General features: G+C 37.9%; 1 protein-coding gene across 7 annotated transcripts in view; it reads right to left on the reverse strand.

Moving 5' to 3' along the window:
• Nucleotides 1–22414, reverse strand: part of bcas3 (BCAS3 microtubule associated cell migration factor) — a 254043-nt gene that overhangs the window by 141962 nt on the left and 89667 nt on the right. For 6 of the 7 annotated variants that reach the window (XR_013195948.1, XM_077208302.1, XM_077208300.1 and 3 more), the window contains exons 17-22: nt 14676–14800; nt 14009–14174; nt 13449–13549; nt 8236–8336; nt 5734–5930; nt 5173–5270 (exon numbers count right to left, since the gene is read on the reverse strand). Coding sequence is in view for 6 of the 7 variants with exons in the window: in XM_077208302.1 (XP_077064417.1) it covers nt 5173–5270; nt 5734–5930; nt 8236–8336; nt 13449–13549; nt 14009–14174; nt 14676–14800 (788 nt within the window). In the remaining variant the exon portion in view is untranslated. Of the gene's footprint in view, nt 1–2359; nt 3177–5172; nt 5271–5733; nt 5931–8235; nt 8337–13448; nt 13550–14008; nt 14175–14675; nt 14801–22414 lie in introns of those variants that run through there. The other variant, XM_077208304.1, reaches the window with a different exon arrangement.

Below are 22414 nucleotides of genomic sequence, written 5' to 3' on the forward strand. Positions count from 1 at the left end.
TGACAACCCAACTCCTTCAAAGGCCATGGACGAAGAGTTCAAGCAAAGTGGCTGGAAAGCATCCAAAAAACTGATCCTAAATCACAACTTAGCAATTCAATTGTTTATCATTGTATAGATGATGAGGAGAGGGTTCATATGTTGACAGTACGAGTGGTTGTGTGTTGGAGTGGCTCGCAGCACTGTGGAGGTAAAAGCTTTGAGCGAGTACACAGCAGATGCTTGACACATTGCTGTCCATTCAGTCGCTTTAAAGAGCAGCTGCTCCCGCCCCTGGCACTACATACACACACTCTTTCTCTCTCTCCCTCTCACACAAAAACACACACACACACACACACACACACACACACACACACACACACACACACACACACACACACACACACACACACACACACACACACACACACACACACACACACACACACACACACACACACACACACACACACACACACACACACACACAAACACAAACACAACGCTGCCCTCGGTTCACACATATAGAGGTGTTCTGAGTGTTCTTCATCATGTTGCTGTGTGATTGCTAGGATGTTCCGATTTGGGTGGCTGCTAACTTGCTCAAGTTAAAGACCCAACCTTATTAGAGACAAAAACATAATATATGAAAATATATGAATATGAAAAAAAGCATACAAATTTGTATTTTCAGCGTGTATTCCTCTTCACCAGTTTTATTTTACGTTCCACTAAAATAATACATCATGTGCTCAAATCATGCTGTTCTCTCCTCACAGCCAAAAACGTACTTCAGCAAGACAAGAATGCTACACAGACACCAAAAAGTGCTGAATGATTTACCTTCACCTCAAGGAAAAAGAGTTAAAGAGAGAGAGAAATAGAGACTTTCTGCTTCCTTCTTGGCTCAATATAAAGAATAAAATCATGCCATGCAAAGCTGCATGTCAAGCCAATAAAGTAATTGAAGAAAAAAATCCAAAATACACAGACAAAAAGAGAAAAAACAGAAAGGAGGAGAAAAATAGGAAGGGAAGCGATGGCAGTGTGAGATAAGGCCGTTGGGCCTCTGATTCTCAGACAGTAGGTTGATGATAAGAATGGCATCTTTCACAGTCAGATCAGCCAATCTGGCCAGGCGTCCGCGGCAGCTTCTGTATTGTGGCGGGGACTTCCAGGTCAGGGGCAGAAGAATGGAGTCAGTGAGTGTGGTGGAGAGGGGGCCTGGGGCAGGTGGCGAGTCGCTATTGAAAGAGACAGGCTAGGGCGGCAGGGAGAGCGCTGGGTCACGGGAATGGCTCCCCAATCTATAGGCGGCTCAAAAACACCTCTCATTGTTCGGGGAGATCATGTGGCACGAGCTCCTCCTTGAGCCGCGTCAGGATCCTTCTGGCTTGAATGTGAGCAGTATCTCCGACAACAAGCCACCTTTATGCCCATCCAGGTAATTACAGACCACGGGTGAGGATCCATTACTGCTGGACGCAGGTAGAGTCCAGGTGCCCAGTCTCTGAGCGCTCAGCCATGCTGGGAGAGGAAACCAGGGGAGCGATCAGGCCTGTCCCACTGGCCTAAAGGCATGACCAGCACAGAGGAACATACTATACTACACTAAAGCACAGAGATGGCTTTGTCTTGCCACACACACACACCCCCTGCACCTGAGTAGAGGGCTGTGTAAGGGCGGTGGATAAAACACCGGGCACACACTCTGATGATGATGATAAGTATCGGTGAGAGCAGTTTTACAGTCACAATGTGATAACAGCCAGCATAACTGACCACCGCCATGACTGCACTAATGTAGGCAACAAATGTAGATTAGAAAAGTAAACATTTAAATTATACTACCAGTGAAATGTAATCCCCGCTCCCCCCTTTCTATATTTGTGGCTAAAACTGCAGGCCACTGTGTCAATCACAACCAGACAGCACAGAAATGTATTTAGTTGCAGTACGGTATGTTTTAAAGAGATAGTTAGCCCTAAAATGAAAATTCTGTCAGTAATTATTCACCCTCATGTTGTTCCAACCCCGTAAGACTTTCGTTTATCTTCGGAACACAAATTAAAATATTTTTGATGAAATCTGAGAGCTGGATCACTCCTCCATAGGCTTCTAAGGGATTGAAACTTGCCAGTATATAAATATTATTTAATTTTTTTTGTGTATTTTTTAAAATTTTTAATGATTTCATTTTAATTAATTTAATTTCATTATTGTATTGTATTGAATTTTCTCTTCTCCTCTATTTTCTGTTCTGGAGAAAAATATAATATTTTACTTCAGTGTCAAATATATCATATTGCTTGTATTATTAATTTACTTATGTTTTATTTCAAATATTTTATTTTATTTTATTTTGTGTGTTCTGGACAAAATAAGGACCTTTTTAGGCCTCTGAAATACACACATACTGGTAAATTTACAGTAATTTACAGAGGTAAAAGTACAGTGATGTTCAACTCTCGACAGCTGTTTTCATTAGTAGATGTTTTGTATGACTTGTATTCAATTAAAATCATGTCGTTGCATTGCAGTTCATAATAAAGTTACTAATCAACTAGTGAGTAACTCCAGTTATTTGACACTTTAAATCCATAACCCAACATAAAAACAATATACACTCAAACAGATGAATACAAACAAAAACACTCGTCATCGCCCCTGACACAATGCAAGACACACTTGCAGATATCAGTCATGCTTCTTCCAGGACGCGATAGCAAACTCACAACACGCCAGCATCTTTCGTGCACTGTCGCCCACTCATCTCCCAATCTCCGACAGGCCCCTGCCACCCCGCCATGCCACACACATAACAACTGGGCCAGGAAGGAAAAGTGCTCTCGCCGAACAAATGCCGGGGTGTTTCTGCTACTGAGTCATAACAAAATACAATCAAAAGAGATTTGTGTTCTTGCTCGCTTCATGGTTCAAATAGATAAAGCACCTCCTGTCTTTCCTCGCACAATGCGCTGTGTAGTCTAGCAGGCCCAGAGTGACGCTCCTGGGACCAGATAGGAGTATCGATAATGCCGGCTGCATGTCCGATTGATTTTGGGAAGCTGAGACAGTGGCTGTGTAATTTTTTCTTTCTTCTGATACGCTGTGTCAAGCAGACGGGCGCTGCTTATGATGGGTTTAGTGTCAGCACACACATCCGGCAGAAATGGCCACATGGAGCCGGCTCCCTTAGGGATGGTATATAACAAAGGACACCACATAAACAAGCATTAATATATAGCAGCCAGGGACGCTATGGCATCTTCATGTGATCTTTCTGAAACACTTACTTTCACAATGTACAGTAAGGACCACAGGTTTGTGAGCTGCCTACATACGGTCATGTAATGCTTTAAAGCATCCACAAAAAAACATAGCACATCCAAACATTTTTGGGCAAAATAATTTAATTGTTGTTTTGGAAATATATTTTATTGATACCTCTCAGTATTAAACGAATTACAACTTTTCTTTTTTTTTGTTCGTTTGCTGATTTTTAACCAGGCTTGTCGCAATGCATAATGGGATTGACTTCTCCAAAAAGGATACATGTGATGCTGGCTAAGAATCTGGCCGAAATAAAGTATTATTAAATCAACTGTTTTTTTTTAAATTATTATTTCAAATATTTTATTTTATAAAATTACATTTCTAAAATATACACTATTTTATTGTAATATATATATATATATATATATATATTTTTTTTTTTTTATTCCACATATGTCAACACGAAGTTCTAGAAATATTTTATTTATAATAACTAAATGTATGAAATATACACCATTTTGTTATACATACAAATAAAATAAACATTTTAATGAATGCATTATTTTATTCTACATATTTGTCAACACAAGAAGTTCTACAGAACAACAAAAAACACCTTTAAGGCATAAACGTACACATAAATGCATATTTTACACTGACCTTTGGGTAATTAAGTTGCCTAACAGAGTGCACATGTCCATGTGAGCAGACACATGAACCTGAGCAAATGGTTGAGACAGTTTAAACTGGGCCTAAACAAGTAAACAAGATTGAGACACTGTCCTGCAAAGAGAGCATTAGATCCTTCAGGACAGCCTGGACTAGAGAGAGACATCGCGGCAGAGGAGGTGTGTCTGTAATCCGCGGGACAAACAGGGCTGCGCTGTCTTTTGAAGGCACAAAGACGAAGTGATGAGCGCTGATAAGAGCAGGCGCCACACTGCTTGAAGCCCTGAGAGCTGAGCAATCACACACAGACTGATAAGCATCAGCCCATAAAGAAGACTCCAGCAGCTCTCCTCCAGACGGGCCGGAGAAGAGAGAATGAGAGGGAGGAGAGCTGTGTGATAAAGACGGTTACTTTCTTTCTTATGGAGGTGAGGGTTTAGAGGAGGGGCGACGTGAGATGATGACGAGACAGTTTTCTTGACAGGAAGTCACTAGATGCAAAGGAGCAGCAGGTACATTTGAAGACACCGCAGAGAGTCAGTGCAATCTTAAAGATGAGAATGCCTGACAGTGCGATGCAGCTAATGTGTGTCTACAGGCCCAGCACTAAACATCACAACAGTCAACACAGCCTACCTTCTACTGACAAACCACATTTTGGAGCTTTGCTTTGATTTCAATGAAACATGAAAGACTGTGTCGTGCACATATATACGTGTGAGCATACACAGCAAAATATCACTCTGCGACTGCAAAATAGCAAACAGTGCATTGTACTTTGATTCTCTGAAGTAGATTTTCTCTCTTGTTTTGTTTAGACTATAGATCTAAATATACAGAAGTTCAAAATGGGGAAAAAAAAATATTTTAAAAGGTATGAGCCTATCTAGATATCTGTTGATTGGATTATCTTAACATGACAACTGGAGGAAAAGAAAAAAAAAGAGAAATCAAAATCCCTTTACACATCAATCCATTTAATCTAACTCAAAGGTCACAATAAGCATATTTACCAAATGTAGACTGCTGATAGTTTTTAGGCAGGTTGCAACTGTTTCCGTGTAACATACCATAAAATATAAGTGCATAGTGCATACAATCACCTAATGCTCAGCATACTGATTCTTTAAAGAAAGAGTCAAGTAAGAGACTATTCATGTGGATGCATCACACTGTGAACAGCTGTTTATAATCCAAGAGCTTCAGAACCTGTGGAAAAAACATAAGAGCAGCAAGTGGTCTTACCTGAGCCGGTATCTATGACTGTGGACTGGCCTCTACGGTCGGCCACCAAACGAGAAGACCCAGGCATGCTAACAGGCTCTGAACGCACGGGCTGGATCCTGCATCACAGGAATAAGAGATGTCCAAAAATTGTGAATTAGACTTGTATGCACTACACTAGTTAATTATGCTTAACCAGAATCTAATTCATTACATGCAGTATGCTAAATAATCAATCTTTTTTTTCAATAATAATTGAACATTTTTCAGTATTTGCTGAGAAAAGCAAACAAATTATGACTGAATAATAGATAGATAGAAAAGAATTGAGTGAAAGACAGACAGGCAGGTAGACAGAAAAATAGAACACAGAATGACAGACAAACCGACAGTATTAGGCAGGCTCTGGTAGAGTGATCGTATTGTGCAAGTGCAGGTCTAGTGTTGGTCAATATGTGTATTTAGTGAATTTCTGTGGTTAGTAACATGAGTCTATGCTGTCACACTGTGAATTTGGTGTTGATGATGGCAGGTGGTAATGTGAGCGGTATTGTGTGTGAATGTGTGTTTAAGCATCGGCACCTGAGGCTGTGTAGGTCCAGGTCGTCTGTGTCGAAATCAAGAAGAGGCTGCTGGGTGTCGCTGGGCCCCTGTGACTGAAGAACAGAGGAGCTGGAGGAGATGACCGTGGTCTGACCTGATGGATGGATGGTCTTGAACTGAAACTGAGGGCCCATCCAGAGTCTTCGGTGAGGGCCAGTGTGGGTAACAATCTCCACCTGTAAAGTATAAAACATATAGATGAGCACAGTGTTTGCCACATATTTAACTTGAGTAAAGTGTTATTTTTTTCTAGTGCACATTATTTGGGTGAATCTCACAGGACTTGATTATCTGCATTTTCTTCTTAAAACAAATATTTTCAACCGGTAAATACATAAGTGTAAATAAAAAAATAAGAATTTTCCCAATATATACATATTAAAATTATACGCATTTCAAAATTGTATATGTAGAGATATATAAAGCATTTACAGTAAAAGCATTTCTTAAAATAAATATTATCTGGACTCCTACATTTTTTACGACTATTAAAATATGTTCTGCTTAAATGATAACAATTAACTTATTTCTCATGTCAGGCTTGGTTGTCTATGAAATCACAAAGAGGAAACTTTACTGACATTTTTTTAATAACTGAAACTTTAATACAATTTTTTTTACATTTATCACACCACAATAAATTTATAAAACTTACGTCACTAACAAATATTATACAATGCCACATATATGGCATTAAACTGGGGATTGTGTGACACCAACAGATCCAATATACACAAACAAGCACGCACACAAAGGAATGTGTGGGAAAGTGTCTGCTTTCGACCAGCAGCGTCAAATCTGGTGATGGGGGGGGGGGGGGGGGGTGCATGTGTGTTAGACAGACGCCACTCTTCCTCCCCAGTGGACTGCATTAACATGGCATGACACTAACGTCATGAAGCGAGAGAGAGAAGGAAAGGGCAGAGGAGAAGAGCGTCCATCCGGCCAGCATCCCTCTCTCCACTCCATTTCTCCATCTTTTCAGAAAGAGCGTGGGGTCAACTCTTCCGTCCTCTTCCTGTCACATCTGTGTAAATGAGGCTAGCGGTATGCGTGTTTTTTTTCTCTGTAGTTAACACCAACAGTGTTGCACAGGCCTGAGAGAAACAGATGCTTTCATGGAGGCTATGGCCAGATGTTGCCCCCCTCTGCACTCTCTCTGCACTTCGCCCTGAGCCCGCCATATTGCAGCCGCCTCACACTGACAGCACTTATTACACACAGCCTGCTGCCATAGCGCTCACAGAGGACTGTGCTTTTTATGCTATGTTGCCATAACACATAATAGACAAGCAGACTAATTGCAATCACATATAAAGCAGATAAATAGAGCCATCAACAGGGTTTAGACTGTGTTTAGCCAATAGCTGTCGCTGCACGTGTTAATGGTGTCATTAGGCAGGCGGGATGTGATGGGGGATGTATGCTGTCGCTAATGCTGGTACATTAACAACTTTAAGGTTTAAGAGCTTTGGCTGGGGCCGTTCAGGCCACACAAAAACTGCCACACACATGCTGGACATGTTGCATCTGGGTAATCAAGAATATTAGATCATAAAACTTGCAGTGAGGTTCAAAAGTTTGCGACCACATTTTAAATCTGGGAATTAGAACCTAATTTAAAAGATTTTGAACAATTTAAAATCAAGAATTTAATGATGCAAAATAAATAAGGAATGTTTCATATTATGCACGATTTGAGTAGGCATCTCTAGTGCTGTTGTTATTAAGCATAATACTAGGAAATACTGAAAATTAAATTTCAATTAAATTGTTCATTGATGTTGTTATGCTGATAATATGATTAACTTTTTTTTAAAGAAATGTATTAAATTGCTAACAAAAAACATTTGTACTATAGGCTTTCAGATCTCACTGTACATGTCTTATAAATAAATAGTTATTTATTTAGTTATTTATTATTTATTGTTAACAAAATTGTATTAGAGTTTAAAGTATTAGATGAAAAAATTAAACTGTCTTAAAGTGCTGTCTTGGCAACTAAGTGAAACGTATTAAAATCAATAAAACTGAAATTAAAATAATTTAAATTAAATAGAAATGTAAAAAACAAAAAGTAATTAAAATGACATCACATTCCAAAATGTATTAAACTTAAACTAAAATTAAAAAACTAAGAATGTAAATGTTAAAACTAATAAACAATACTATAAATGATACTAAAAAAAACTGTAAATAAATAAAAGTTTGTTTTCTTGTCTAATAAATCAGACAATCGAAGTGGATGACAGGTGGAAATAAAGGATAACAAATTTGACCAGATCCATGTTAGGTGTACGAACCTGGTAATGGGGCAAGAAATTATTTATGCCTTCTACTGGCAGCAACTCAGTGATGCATTATCACTTTAGTGTTTCACTGAAATGTAAGATGCGTGTCGTTTAAGTGCTGTTTATTACGGTTAAAGTTAAGCTAAAGTAGAGATGAAGGTCATAGGAGAAGACCGGAGTTCTGACTGACCTGTGAGAGCCATTCTTCATCCTCCTGGCCACTGTGATCGGAGGCCAGGCTGTCATAAGACTCATGCCGGGTGATGGGGCCAGGGCTGCCAGGAGGTACCACTGCAGACGGAGAGAAAAAAGTAAAGATTAGTTATGTACTAAAATTATTATATTTTATTATATTATATTATATTATATTATATTATATTATATTATATTATCACCTTGCCAATAAATAAATAAATAAAAACTGTAATTAAATTATGACTGTTTCTGTAAGAATGGCACTGGAAGGCACTTGCTTAAAATAACCATTATATTATATTCAATTATTTTATATTATATTATAATAATTATAATATATTATCCGATAACCTTGCCAATAAAAAAAAAAAACCTTAATGTCGTTCCATTATGTCATATAATGTCGTTCATTTTTCTGAAAAAAGTCACTTTCATAAAAGTGCCAATATATATTATACTACATTATATGAGTTGGTTTGCAAAAAAAATAAATAATAATAATAATGAAATGTTCATGTCTTTCCATTATGATGTTTTCTGTAAGAATTGAACTGTAAGGCACTTGCATAAAATTACCATTATATTATATTATACAGTCACCTTGCTAAAACAATCTTCAGGTCGTTCTATAATAACTATTTCTGTACGAAGTACACTGTAAATCACTTTGCATAAAAGCACCAATAAAACACCTAATTAGCAATTGACATTTCTGTGCTGTAGAAAGCCAGTCAAAATGTTCACAGTGTGTTTAGGTATGTGAGAAAGTGCGACAGATAAAAGAGTGCGGAGCTTTCAGCAGCAAAGACAGCAAGGACAGAGACAGATGGAGTACTTGGAGGCTTCGCTAAGCAGGCGCCAAGTATTCAGACTTATGTGCACAATCAGTGGTTTCCCTTCCCACCTCCAGGCAAACACATGCCTTTGTTACCAATGTACATAATACAGCAGTGAATAATAAAGATGTCAAGCCCTCATCTGGAGGACACAAGGAGCCCGTCGCTCTTGTTCCCTCTTCTTCTCTCTATCTGTCTCGCAGACATAAGTGCTCACACACCAGGTGTTCAGACACACTTGATGAGGTGATCCTGCCAGGTTCATGGCACAGTCACTACTGTGTGAGTAACAGATACACTGACACCTCCACTCGAAGAGGAAATCTGCTCGCTATCGGCCCCACTCAATCACAGTAACACTAGCCACTGCCAGAGTGCGGCCTCCGCTATCCCAGCACGCTGCATTATGCCGACATAAATCGTAGAGTGACTTACCGACCTCTGATGGGTCAGAATAGAGCCAGACCATGTTACCTCTTAAACACAATCAAGCTCTGGCCCTCCTCCTTCCCCCCTCCCAAAGCCCAGGGGGACAATAAGTGTTGACTAATAAATAATTGAAGCGTAAGAACAGTAGCTGGCTCTGTAGATCAGGTTACAGTGGGTTCATAATGGCCAGGCTTAAGAGGTCGAGGGCTCCTGGACTGTTAAGAGCAGTTTATCTGTTGTGAGTTGGAGTGTGAGCAACAGAATAAGGACAGGAAACAGGCCCTGACCGCATAAACCCGCAGTATCACAGTCAAAGCCTGGTTACAAATTTGCTTTGGCCACCAACACACAAACCATGTACAAATGACCTTTCAGTTAAATAATGTTTGTTCAGGTGCATAACTGTGTATACATTGACACCTGGACTCAGAAGCCAGACCAGGTTTTGTTAATGTTGTTGCTATTACTGTAGTTATTTTCTCCAAACTAGAAAATAACTACAGTAATAAAGAAAATACTCATATTTTTTAACCCTTCAATAAAATCATTGTTAATTTTCTTTTTTTTCTTCTTTTTTTTACAAAAGCAAATAAATCAATATATTTAAAAATATATGTATATATTTCCACATTTATATAAAGAAGTCAATAGGTGGAAACGAATATGTTAACATCTAAATGTGAATTAATTACAGTGTTGGAAAGGTTACTTTGAAATGTAATAGGTTACAGATTACAAGTGACCCTATTTGAAATTTAATAAGCAGTGTAACTATTTCAATTACTTTATTAAAGTAATGAAACTGAGTAACTGTAATGTAAATTACATAATGCCGTTACATGTAACTAGTTACTCCCCAACATTGATTATTTTGATATTTACATGTGTATTTAATTTTTTATTAATTCCTTCATATGTGTGGTCTCCGTTTTTATTGAATGCTTTTTCTATTACTGCTGTTATTTTCCCCACATTTCCTCAAAATCAAAAAATAAATTTAAGCCCATTAATTATTGAGTGAATCCATGTTTATTAATTATTGTTTCCAAAAACAAATATGTTTATTAAAAACTATATTTATATATTTCCATTATTTTCCATTTATTTTATATAAATTGATCAATATGTGAATAAAAAAATGTTAACATCTAAATATTTACATATCTACTAAATTTGTATGATTTCCTTTATTAATTAACTTATTGCATTATTATTTGGTTTAATGCATGATTTATTGCTTGGTCCGCAGAAAAAAAAATCCTATATATGGCCATTTTGTATGTACATTAAAAAAGTTTAATCAAAGGAATTCTCCATGTTTCTCTTATGACATTTTCTTCGGGTTTGTCTTGCATTAAATGTTTCTGCCATTACCGTAGTTATTTTTTTCTACTGTCACTTAAAAAAAAATTTGATTTACTTAATTATTTAGCATACTCCAAACACAGCTATACAAATAATACCAGGTGTTTGGGTATATTTTGCTCGTTGTGTTCCAAAAATACAATGAAAGATTATGTTAAATAAATGTGCTAAATGTTGTAAAGGTCATGGTCTGCACTTTCCTGTGCCGAACAAAACCCTCACACCTTTCCTTAAGAAATCAGGACTCATTCATTAGAGAGCTCTCAGACTCACAGCCGCCACTCTCTCTGCTCAACGACAGCTAATGTCGCAAGCTGAGGATTCCCTGAGCGCTGTCAGTTGGACCGAAGGAGCTTCGCTGGGCCAGCGTGTCCTTGTTATCTACCCATCATCTGGGTATCGTCAGCATAGGCTGGGTAATGCTCCCCTTCCCGAGAGCTGCCAAAGGCTGGGCAGATGGACAGGTGGAGATAGTGACCAAGAAGTGGCGCCACGGTTGCTTTTATCACCAGTCGTGCAGGCTCCAGCTCCACTGACCCTACCGTCCACATGCTGCATTTTTAATCAGCCAGGTCATCCAATCTAGAAGCAAGACCAGAGCTGTCAATCAAAGCCCTGCTCGCTGCAAGTCCTCACAGTTTGAGGGTAAAGGCACGCACCCGCACCCATTTCTGAGATGACTGAGCCTGGGAACTGTCCATTACCAATGCACCTCTGCTATCTCCTGCTCTCTTCCGCCATCTTTCTTTGTATTCTCTCCTCATCCGAGTAGCCTTTTACAAAGTAATTACAAAGAAAACGACAGGCTGATAACATTAACGCCCAGCTAAGGCTTCTTTGTGTTTGATCCCTAAAGGAGGCACATCACTTCCTGTGTACAACTGCTTAACTGAGAAGACCCAGTGAGAATCTTGTCAACAAATTTACTGATCGAAATGTTTGTTAAAGGTTTTTTTTTGTTGTCAAAGTTAACAAAGATGAGACAAAAAAAAGTACATCATTATAATAATTATTTCAATTAAAACAAAAACAATATACTATCGCAAGTAAAGTGATAAAAATGAACACTGGACAATTTTAAATCACGTACATTGCATTCGTAAGTCGTTACCGTTAATGGCCCGACACAATGCAGCGAAAAAATCAAAGGTGATAATAAAATAAAAGGTAATAATCATAAAAAATAGGGGGAAAAAAGGAAATAAATGAATTTTAAAAAAAGTGTTTTAGATAATCCAATCATAGTCAATAGTGTCATGCTGATATAAGTCTTAATTAATATATAAAATATTTGATTATCTAAATAATTTTGCCCCTTTTGAAGTAAAATGACAATTTTATCAAGTAAACCTAGATGCAATGTTAAAGTAAAATTAATTTAATTTAGCAAAAAAGTATATTTTTAAACATTATGTAATAATATTATAATATACACAAGCACACACACACACATACATATATATATATATATATATATATATATATATATATATATATATATATATATATATACACACAGTATTTACAGCATATATATATATATATATATATATATATATATATATATATATATATATATATATATATATATATATATACATACACACACATACATACATACAAACACACATACACACACACTGGAAAATCCTAAACTACATCGAATGTGTCAGTGGTTGCTGCTCGCAGTGCGATACAAAGCAGAGAGCAATCAAAGGTGACACGTCGTGGGCTGCCCAGCACACTGAGAGCCAGGGGCGACGGGGAATCATGGTCAAATGCATATACATATACTCTCCTGAGTGTCAGGTCGGGGAGGTTCAGCTGTAACAGAAGTGCACGGGGCAAAGATCTCTGGCTTATTTTAATTAGACATTAACGTTAATGCACTGAGCAAGCTCATTATGCATTTCTTTGCCCCTGGTGAACCGCATCCACACCGAGCCACTGCCACGACCGCTCATGCCCGGCTATTTCATCACTCTGACACATGCATGGCGATTAGACCGACTTCTGGAGAATATTCTACCCGTTAGGCCTTGAGCACTTGGGCTTTAGTGGCAGAGAAGAAATGTGAAGCTTGGCCTGAAGGACCCAGACAGCTAATTACTCATTAATGTTTATGATTATCCAGCTAACGTAACAATGCTCACTTATTCAAGATATATTAGATGTGTGGTCATCCGTGAGCCTTCTGCCCTCGAGTTGCATTCTCTTGCCTTTCATATGTCAACCCAAAGTGCTCGCGCTCTCTATGCACTTGTTATTAAATTACATGGGTTTAAAACCACACTAATTGGTTTAATCTGAACTTTGGGTTAATTTGGCTCTACGATGAGTTTCAGGGCACGGATGTACTACAGAGTGACAAAGGCCTGATTCACGACACCACCAGAGACAGAAAAGCGCTTCACCAACTGCTACGTCAAATGGAACGGGCTTATCTTCTGCAACCTTTCAAAAAACAGGCAGACAGAAGAGATTGAGTTTACCGTGCATGTTTCTTGTGTTGTGGTGCACCAATAAGGGGCTAAAAACAACTGTCTTCAGTGAGACAGACGTACACACATATACTTACATCCAGCCAGGAGGTACTGATAGTACTGCACGAAGTCTGAGGCCAGCACCAAGGGGTGGTTGCTGTTGAAAGGTGGTTGTAGCTCATTCCACTGCGGTGTCCTACTCAAAACAAACACAGAAATCAAATTAGGAAGCGCATATCAAAGGGCCAGATGTATATAACAGTCTCCAGCTGAGCTATAATGGACTCAAACTCTCCGCAGCCCTGCAGAACTTCCATTTCTCAAATCTCATGTGAGCTGCACGGGCTGTACAGCTCAATACATATAATCATTGAACATGTACAATCAGATCAGAAAGCCATTCTGAGAGCAACCCCTGCCTGTTTCCATTTTCTTCGCTCGGTCACAAGCATTATTGCATTACGACTGAGCTCAGCGTCTGGGTCCATGGCAAGCTGTGACATTAATCATTTGCTTGCCCTCATTAAGGCGCCATATAAGCTGTTTTATGTAAATGAAACGACTGCAGTAGGTCGTGTCAGGCGCTTCTGTCGGACTGAAGGTGAAGTGTAAAAGCAGGTAAATAGGTGTGGTGCTGAGAGCCTCGGGGCAAGACCTGGCTAGATTCCAACAGGCTCTCGGACAGGTGTTCAGCTCCAGAGGCGTGTCGTCGCCTATCTTTTGAGCCGTGCTGATTGGACGAGGCTCCAGCACATGCTCCACCAGGTTTCCGTAGCAACTCAGGATGTACAGCGATTCAACAACAGCCTGGCGAGACTGATCTAACAGGGAAGAAAAGTCAAATCCAAGATTTTAAAGATTAAGATAGTAGTTTCTAACATGGCCTCAATATTTCTTTTGTGGCTTTTTTGGAACAGATTTTGAAGTTCCATCTGATACCACTTAAAAAAGCAAAAAGACATACCAAAGCGTACGATAAATAATAAATGAATACAATAGAAATATATATTACCTAAAATACAATGAAATATAATAAAAAAAATTTTTTTAAAAATGTATCACCAAAAATCACACCACTTAATTAAGTTCAAGCTTAACCACTTAAAGAAGAAAAAAGAGCATACCAAAGCGTATGATAAATAATAAATGAATAAAATAGAAATATATATTACCTAAAATACAATGAAATATACTAAAAAATTGTTTAAAAAAATGTATCACCAAAAATCACACCACTTAATTAAGTTCAAGCTTAAAAATTATGTCTAAATAAAGTTCACGATAAAATGCTCATGCTCTGAAGGTTGTAAGCCATGTCAAACCTTTCTCTCTCTTCAAGTTGGGGTTAGTGATAAACCAAGAGCGAGAAGAGGCGAAGACTGCAGCCACACAGAACTCCCCACCGCTGGACTTACTGGGTGAGATTTGGGGAGGCGGCTTGGCTTTGCTGCAAAAAAGAGATATAAATGACAATAAGAATATAGAGAGTGAAAGTCTGCTTTTGGGGAATGACATCCAGAGTAAAAGAGGAAAAATAAAGCCACCTCACAGACGAGAAAAGAGACAGATAGGTACAGAGGTACAGAATCAAGACAAATTTTCCTGCATATGAATGATATCACTCAAAAAGTTTGGAATGAAAATTGCACATTCACAAATAAAATACTGGGGTTGTAACCAACAACAAATTACACCACACATTCATTCTTCATGCAAGGTAAAAAAAAAAAAAAAGTCATAATCCAAAGAGACAGTTTACAATACAATCAAATCAAACAATTTAATAAATAAAAAGTTCATCAAATAAATTGTAAATGCTTTTAAATAATATTTTTTACAGGATTTGAATTTCACTTCATTTGTATTGGGAGAAATAGCCACTTTTAAGTCTTAATTAGTAACTATAATTTCACCACAGTTGTCAAAGTCAGAAAAACATGGCCTCACCAAAACTGAGGAGGTTTTATATTTCTGTTTTGTGTGTATAATGATGTTGTTAAAGCTCAACACACACACACACACACACACACACACACACACACACACACACACACACACACACACACACACACACACACACACACACACACACACACACACACACACTCTCTCACACACACACACACACAGTTCGATCACACCCACGCCTCTCTCTCTCACACACGCGCACACACACACACACACACACACACACACACACACACACACACACACACACACACACACACACACACACACAGTTCAATCGCGCGCGCCTCTCTCTCAAGGTGGAGTACTTTTCTAATAAAGATGCTTCAAATGGAGGCTTTTAAGCTGCTTTGGAAGGCCTCATTCCAGTCTTGGCATTTGAGAAAAATTATTAGGGCCTATTGAATTATTCTTTACGTCAGTAAAAGTTTGAAGAAGCCAAGGAGAAAAAAGGGTCATGGGCTGAGAGATAAGGGCTTGCAATATGGAATTCATCCTAGAACAGTAGCCATGTGGTATCATTGTCTGACTCGTGCACTAACCCGCACTGTAAAACCTGCCCTCTACTGTATCTCATTCAAACAATAGACTCCAAAAACACTGACTACTGGCAGTTTCACACAGAACCATGCTCCAGATACAGTACCATCAGCTGTGCACACATACACACTCAAATGGATGGGAATGGGAGCCAGCAAAATAAAATATTAGGGTTAACAATTTAACACATTAAATTCAGATTAAATTAAGTACTTGACATGGCATTCAACAAATGCAGTAATCAATGCACAAAATGATAAATAAATAAAAGCAGTGATTGCTTTCTGAAGCAAACCTTTGTAACATCTATTCAATATTTACTTCTGCCAAAATATTATAATCTAATTTTTAGATACCAAACTCTAGATACTTAAATATGTGAGCCCCATGATTAAAACAAAATATAAAGGCAGTTATATATTTACATAAAAATATACATTTATATTTAGTGAGAAAATAAAAAAATAAAAACAAAATTCATAATTTATAATTAAATGAAATAAACAGCTGTAAAATCATTTCTGTTTGGGTAAGTAAGATGTTATTTTAATTTATAGCCTTCTTTGATTTTAAAAAGTGAAAACATTTACAATGCCACAAAATATTTATTTATAAAATAAATGCTGTTATTAGAACTTTCTATTCATCAAATAATCCTGAAATCCTGAAAATGCATCAGTTTTCACAAAAATATTAAGCAGCACAACTGATTTCAATATTGTAATAATACTAATAATAATAATAAGAAATGTTTCTTAAGAAGCAAATCAGAATATTAGAATGATTTCTGAAGGATCATGTGACACTAAAGACTGGAGTAATGATGCTGAAAATCACAGGAATAAATTAAATTTTGAAACATATGCAAATAGCAGTTATTTTAAATTGTAATAATATTTCACAATACTAATGTTTTTACTTTATTTTTGATCAAATTAATGCAGCCTTGGAGAGCACAAAAACATTAAAACCGACTCCAAATGGTTGAGTATATTTTTTATAACTCTATTGTACTAAAGCCAAATCAAACAATTAAAATATTTTTTGAAACACATTATCTAAAATGTCCGATGTATAAACCAGAAGAGAAACATTTTCAATTCAAATGTGTTTGTATAATGCTATAAAGTTTATTTTTAATCCCTAAAATGTTTTGCAGGCCCCAGACACTGCCTTTCAGTTTGAAAACCCTTGATACATATGATTAATTCATGAGCATATTATGCAATTAATTCAATTCCCATCTGTAATCGAATGACAGCCCTAGTCATTATGCACTAAAAGATCAGATAACTGCAAAACAAAACTGCCGATTGTAATGAAATTGTTGTAGACTGTGGAGTCTGGACTGGGAGTTAATGTGGATGAATTGTCCAGTGTTTGAACCGGGAGTCCTCCAGCCTTGCATTACACTAATAGGTGTTGAGTGACCTGTTGCTGAGCTGCACTCTCACTCTGTCACTTCCCTTAAAACTGTCATCAAGTCGTAAATTACTCTCAGGACGAGGAGTGATGTTGACATCTTTGTTTAGCCGACACCAGGCGAGGATTGCTGGTCGGGAAGGACTAAAGACGAAAAAGACAAAGTAAAGAAAAGCAGGGAGAGATATTGGCACATGTTTATTGGTGTTGGACGGAGGTGAACCGAATAACTAAAAAGCTGAGCAGTGCGTGCTGCTGATGGGGAGATACAAGAGCTTTGTTAGTATATCTCCTTAGCTGAAGCAGGCGAGAGCGTCTCGCTATCTGTCAGTGTAGAGCAGGGGACACAGCGCGCTCAGCCGCCACAGGATTTAAAGAGCGGAGTACAGTGAAGTGCAAACCCCCCTCTAATAAAACCAGGAATTCCAAGAGGGATAAAAAAGGAGAGAAGACAGCAGACATTTTGATAACCTCAAATCTTTAGAAACGCCACTTCCTTTGCCCTGACCATCACTGACGTAGAGAAAAACAGTGAGTGTAGCTCAAAGAAGCATTTAAAACCTTACTGCCACACCGCCGAGTTCAAGGCAACGAGGAAAGTGAACGAGCTAAGCAGATTTCCAGGATGCAGGTAAAGATCTGGCATTTTCAAGACGCAGTTTCTTGAAAGGAAAACTGTAAAGGATGGGTGCACAGATGTTTTTAATAACAACACGAAACCGACTTTGGTGTGACTAAACATTTATTCCTCTGAGATCACAGGCATGACGCCGTCTGCCACAAATCTGAGGAAATTGTATCCGTTTCTGAGTGCTTTGCATAATAAATCTGGAAATATTCTTTAAAAGGTATATAATGTCATGCCAGTAATGATGATGAGACCAAAAACACTGCAAAGAACCAGTCTGAGCTAAAAGCCGGGCATAACTTTGAGGGCTCATCTGCTAGCGGTGCACTAACTATAGCCAACTATGGTAAGAGCTCTTTGAAGAAGCATTGGTCAGAAGATGATTTGGTCAACGTGTTCTTATTTGAGTGCACTTCACACTTGCATTGCGTCTGAATTTCCTTGAATTGACCGCTGGAGTTGGTTTGTCTGAATATGAAATCACTTTTTTCCTCTTAAAGTGGCTAGCATGACTCAAGCTGTAGTGATTCAGCGGGCCATTTGAGCGAACTGATTATTCTAAATAAATATTGGCATGGGGAGCAGCTTACACAAAAATGTATCTGAAAATCAATAAATTATGAAACTTAAACATATTTAGTGAGATGGAGGAGAGGGGAAGACAGACGCTACTAAACAGAAGCCAATTTCATCTTCCCCCTATTGGCATTTCCCCTGCTGCTTCTAGAGTGTTTTTCCCCTCTCTCTCTTTCTCTCTCTCTAACTAATTCACTGAAAAGACTCCTTGCATGTCATTTCCACTTTTAATTTAACATATGAGGACTCTTGACGTGAGCTAATAGCTTTTCCTCAAGGGCATAATTCAATCTGTGATGTCCACCATCAAAGCCCGGCCACATTACAGTCCCGGCCACAGACGAGGCGCCATCAAGGGGAAGGCGGCCCCCATTTGTTTTCAAACAAATGCGACGGCGCGCCTTAAACGGCAAGAAGAAGCACGGAACTCATTTTAATGTATCGGGGGACTTGCCGTGACAAGCTGACCATATGGTCGGTGTACGTCAGGCAGCGGGGCCTGTGTTACAAAGCTCATGAAAGGATAGTGCAGAATGCAGACATATCTCTCAACGTCACATTTATTATCTCACAGCAGCTTTTCCTCGGACATGGCTCAGGCACACAGCCACAGTCCACACACACCGTGGCAGCCATTTGGGAGGCCGGCATCAAACGCTAAAAGAGAAACAGAAATTTTTCCCCTCCATTTCCAACGTTCTAGCTCATTGGGATATCGTTGAGGAAGGTGCCTGATTCTGCATGATTTCCCTTTTCCTTAGAGAGATGCTGGAAAATATGAGTTCCCCAGGTGTGAGCGCAGCTGTCTATGGTATTTACAAGCTGGCAGGTTTTGAGGTTTGTGATGGTTGTACTTCGTTCTTGGCTCTATTGTGTACAGGACACATTTTAAAAAAAAATAAAGCAGAAAAACATGTTAATGCTTCCATAAACTACAAAAACTTTTCTTGAACAGTCTCATATCATACCATTCTTCTTATTTTTTTATGTTGCAGATTCTATTTCTATAAGTATTTTTTGAGAATAAAAAATAGTTCCAAAACCAAGGTAGCTGAAAAGGTGGACAGTCCTAGTGCTCTAGCATTATTTTTTACTCTTTATCAGTCTACTCTTGATTTGATTACTTTTAATTTACTTCAATCCATATGTCTCCTGAGCTGTTTATAATGAAATCTTTTGTTCTGCCATTTTGTATTTGAGCTGATATTTTCCATCTTATTTTTCTGCGTGGGAGAGTTCAGTTTTGGAATACTAAATGATTCCTCTAATACATCCATGTGATATTAAGCACATTTCACTTCTCTAAAAGGAAAAACTAATTACCATTTAGTACTACATCTAAAATCAATCATATGTTTCTGATGAAATGTGGAGCACCAGTTGTGTCAAACATTAACGTGCCTAGCCCAGTCAAGAGGAAGCTATGGGGAATATTAAGATTTATCATGTTAATGCTGATGCTTTGAAACACATACGTCCTCAGAGATCAAAGTAGAGCAGTGCAGGAAAAAGATCTAATAATTAAAACGTATGTGAGGACACCACAACAAAAGCTGAAACCTAAGCAAGAGGAATGATAGCAGCACATGTGATTCAATTTTTTTAGGGTGCAGGGCGGACCATTTTGCCGAGATTCGATCTTTGAAGCTGAAACTAAAAGATTAAAACACAGAAAGCCAGCAAATGCAGATATACACATATACAGTGTATATATATATATATATATATATATATATATATATATATATATATATATATATATATACACACAAACACACCCATATACAGTATATATATATATATATATATATATATATATATATATTAATCCACACCTGCAAACACTTATTTTTTCAACAAAATGATGCATTGCTTTCATAATAATCCCCCCTTTTGATAGTAAAGTAACGTTTTGAGTTTGCATCTAATAAAAAAAAATCTCTGTGTTATTCTCCATATAAACTCAAGCTAATGATTATAGATTGTCCAAATAAAATTGTCACATCAAATTAAAGGGTGAAGAAGATGAATGGCTGCAACTGCATTGCCCACATCTGACTCAACCATCGGCGAGAGCTGTGTGCGGACTGCGGAGCACCGATCATTTTTTCACCCTTATTCCAAATGTCACCAGCCAATAAAATTATAACGACAGCAATATGAATGTGAACACAAAAGCATTTTTGAATAAACAACCTCTGTCGTCTGTTTGGAAAAAATGAAGCAGGAAAGGAAGGATCACTTTGAAGAGAAGGTTCGTTTAAACCGCAGGACGGACTGACAAACAGAGCTCTGATATTGTCTAATGTAGCAAAACACAATATTTTGCAATGAACTCTAGAACAAAAACTATTTTCTCTTTCCCATGAATTCAATGACACTGACTAACTTGACTAACCATGTCAAGCTGGTGTCTTAGATATACTTATGACCAACAAAATTCCTCTCACAATAGCCTTTCCATACAGTACTATTCAACAGGCAACATATTCAATTAAAAAGAATTAGGTTAGCAAAAAATAAATAAATACACAAAAGCCAAACAGCAAATCCACATACAGAAAAGGAACAAAAAAAGTACGATAAAAAACACATCTCTCGGTTCCTCCCACAGCGTGCTAGAATAAACTCAAGAAACAAAAAACAGGAAAAAAAGATTCTTGATAACAAACGAAAGATGGAATGAACGCAGTTGTTTTTGAAGCGCGGACAAAGCATGCTGGGAGCGAATTGGAAAAACTCACCATGGAGTTTTAATGGAAAAACATCCAGCCCCAAAGAGGTAGGGTCTTCATGAAGGGACAGGTGCACAGAGATAGATGGGAAAAGCATTATTATTTCTTGGTAAACAGTTTATTGTTTTATGATACAAAAGTTAAAAAAGCAATTAAATAGTGGATTTTAATATATATATATATATATATATATATATATATATATATATATATATATTCATTAAATGTCTAAAGAAAACTCCATTGGTGGTATTTAGGAGGGACATGGGAGACATGAGGTCTGTTTCTTGCAGTCTGACAGTTCAATAGAAGTTCAATAGTGGTTTAATTGAAGTAAGATGCTGTGAGAGATGTTGTTTTATGCTGAAGGGTTAGTAGAAAGGAGAAGTGGATCCCTGATCTACAGCCAGAGCAATGGATGACCGTAAACATTTTACAGCCAAAAGTGTTTCCCAAAAGCAATAAAAAGGACATGAAATCCAACTCTGGCAGAAGTCGCCGCACACTCTGCGGCCCTTTGGATGAGTTTACTATTCAGTAGGGGTGAATCACTGTCTGCAAAACAAAACCTTACAGTTTTACACAGACATTGAATCTTTCTCATTCGCAAACTTCTATCATGAAGAATTTTTCAGATCAAACAAATCGTGGCGAGAGAGATGAGTGATGCTCAGGCTAAGTTTACCTTATAATTACCATTGTGTTTGACATTTTGGATAATGAATGAATCATATTTGGACAAAGGGCGTAAGATACTCAAACATCACGGGCCGAGCTAAACAATCAAATCGGCGGGTTGCTTAGTTGCATCTCAAGTGGCGCAGTACAACCATCAAGTGTGACACTTCAGCTGAATGGACACAGCAAATATCCAGCAGTGAAAATGGATGGACGCCAATGGTAAAAGAATACGTTTCCAAGGAGATGGAAACATGTTGAACCTGCGTTTGTTTAGCAGCATTGATGATCGGTTTGGTGTTTGTGAGATATAAAACGCATATAAAAGACACAAATAATTAGGACAATGGTAACACCATGCTATCTATCACATGACACGCTTAGCACTTCTAATAAGATCAGACCTGCCTGCAAACCATAACAATAACATAAAAAGCAAGTGAAAAAGCAGATTTCATCCAAATCCGTAGAGTGCTATGAGGGTCTTTATTCCTGAGAAATGTTTACAGATGCC

Source organism: Siphateles boraxobius, unplaced genomic scaffold (genome assembly GCF_051911475.1).
Source record: "Siphateles boraxobius isolate OS27281-9 unplaced genomic scaffold, OSU_SipBor_1 6, whole genome shotgun sequence".
NCBI classification, from domain to species: domain Eukaryota; kingdom Metazoa; phylum Chordata; class Actinopteri; order Cypriniformes; family Leuciscidae; genus Siphateles; species Siphateles boraxobius.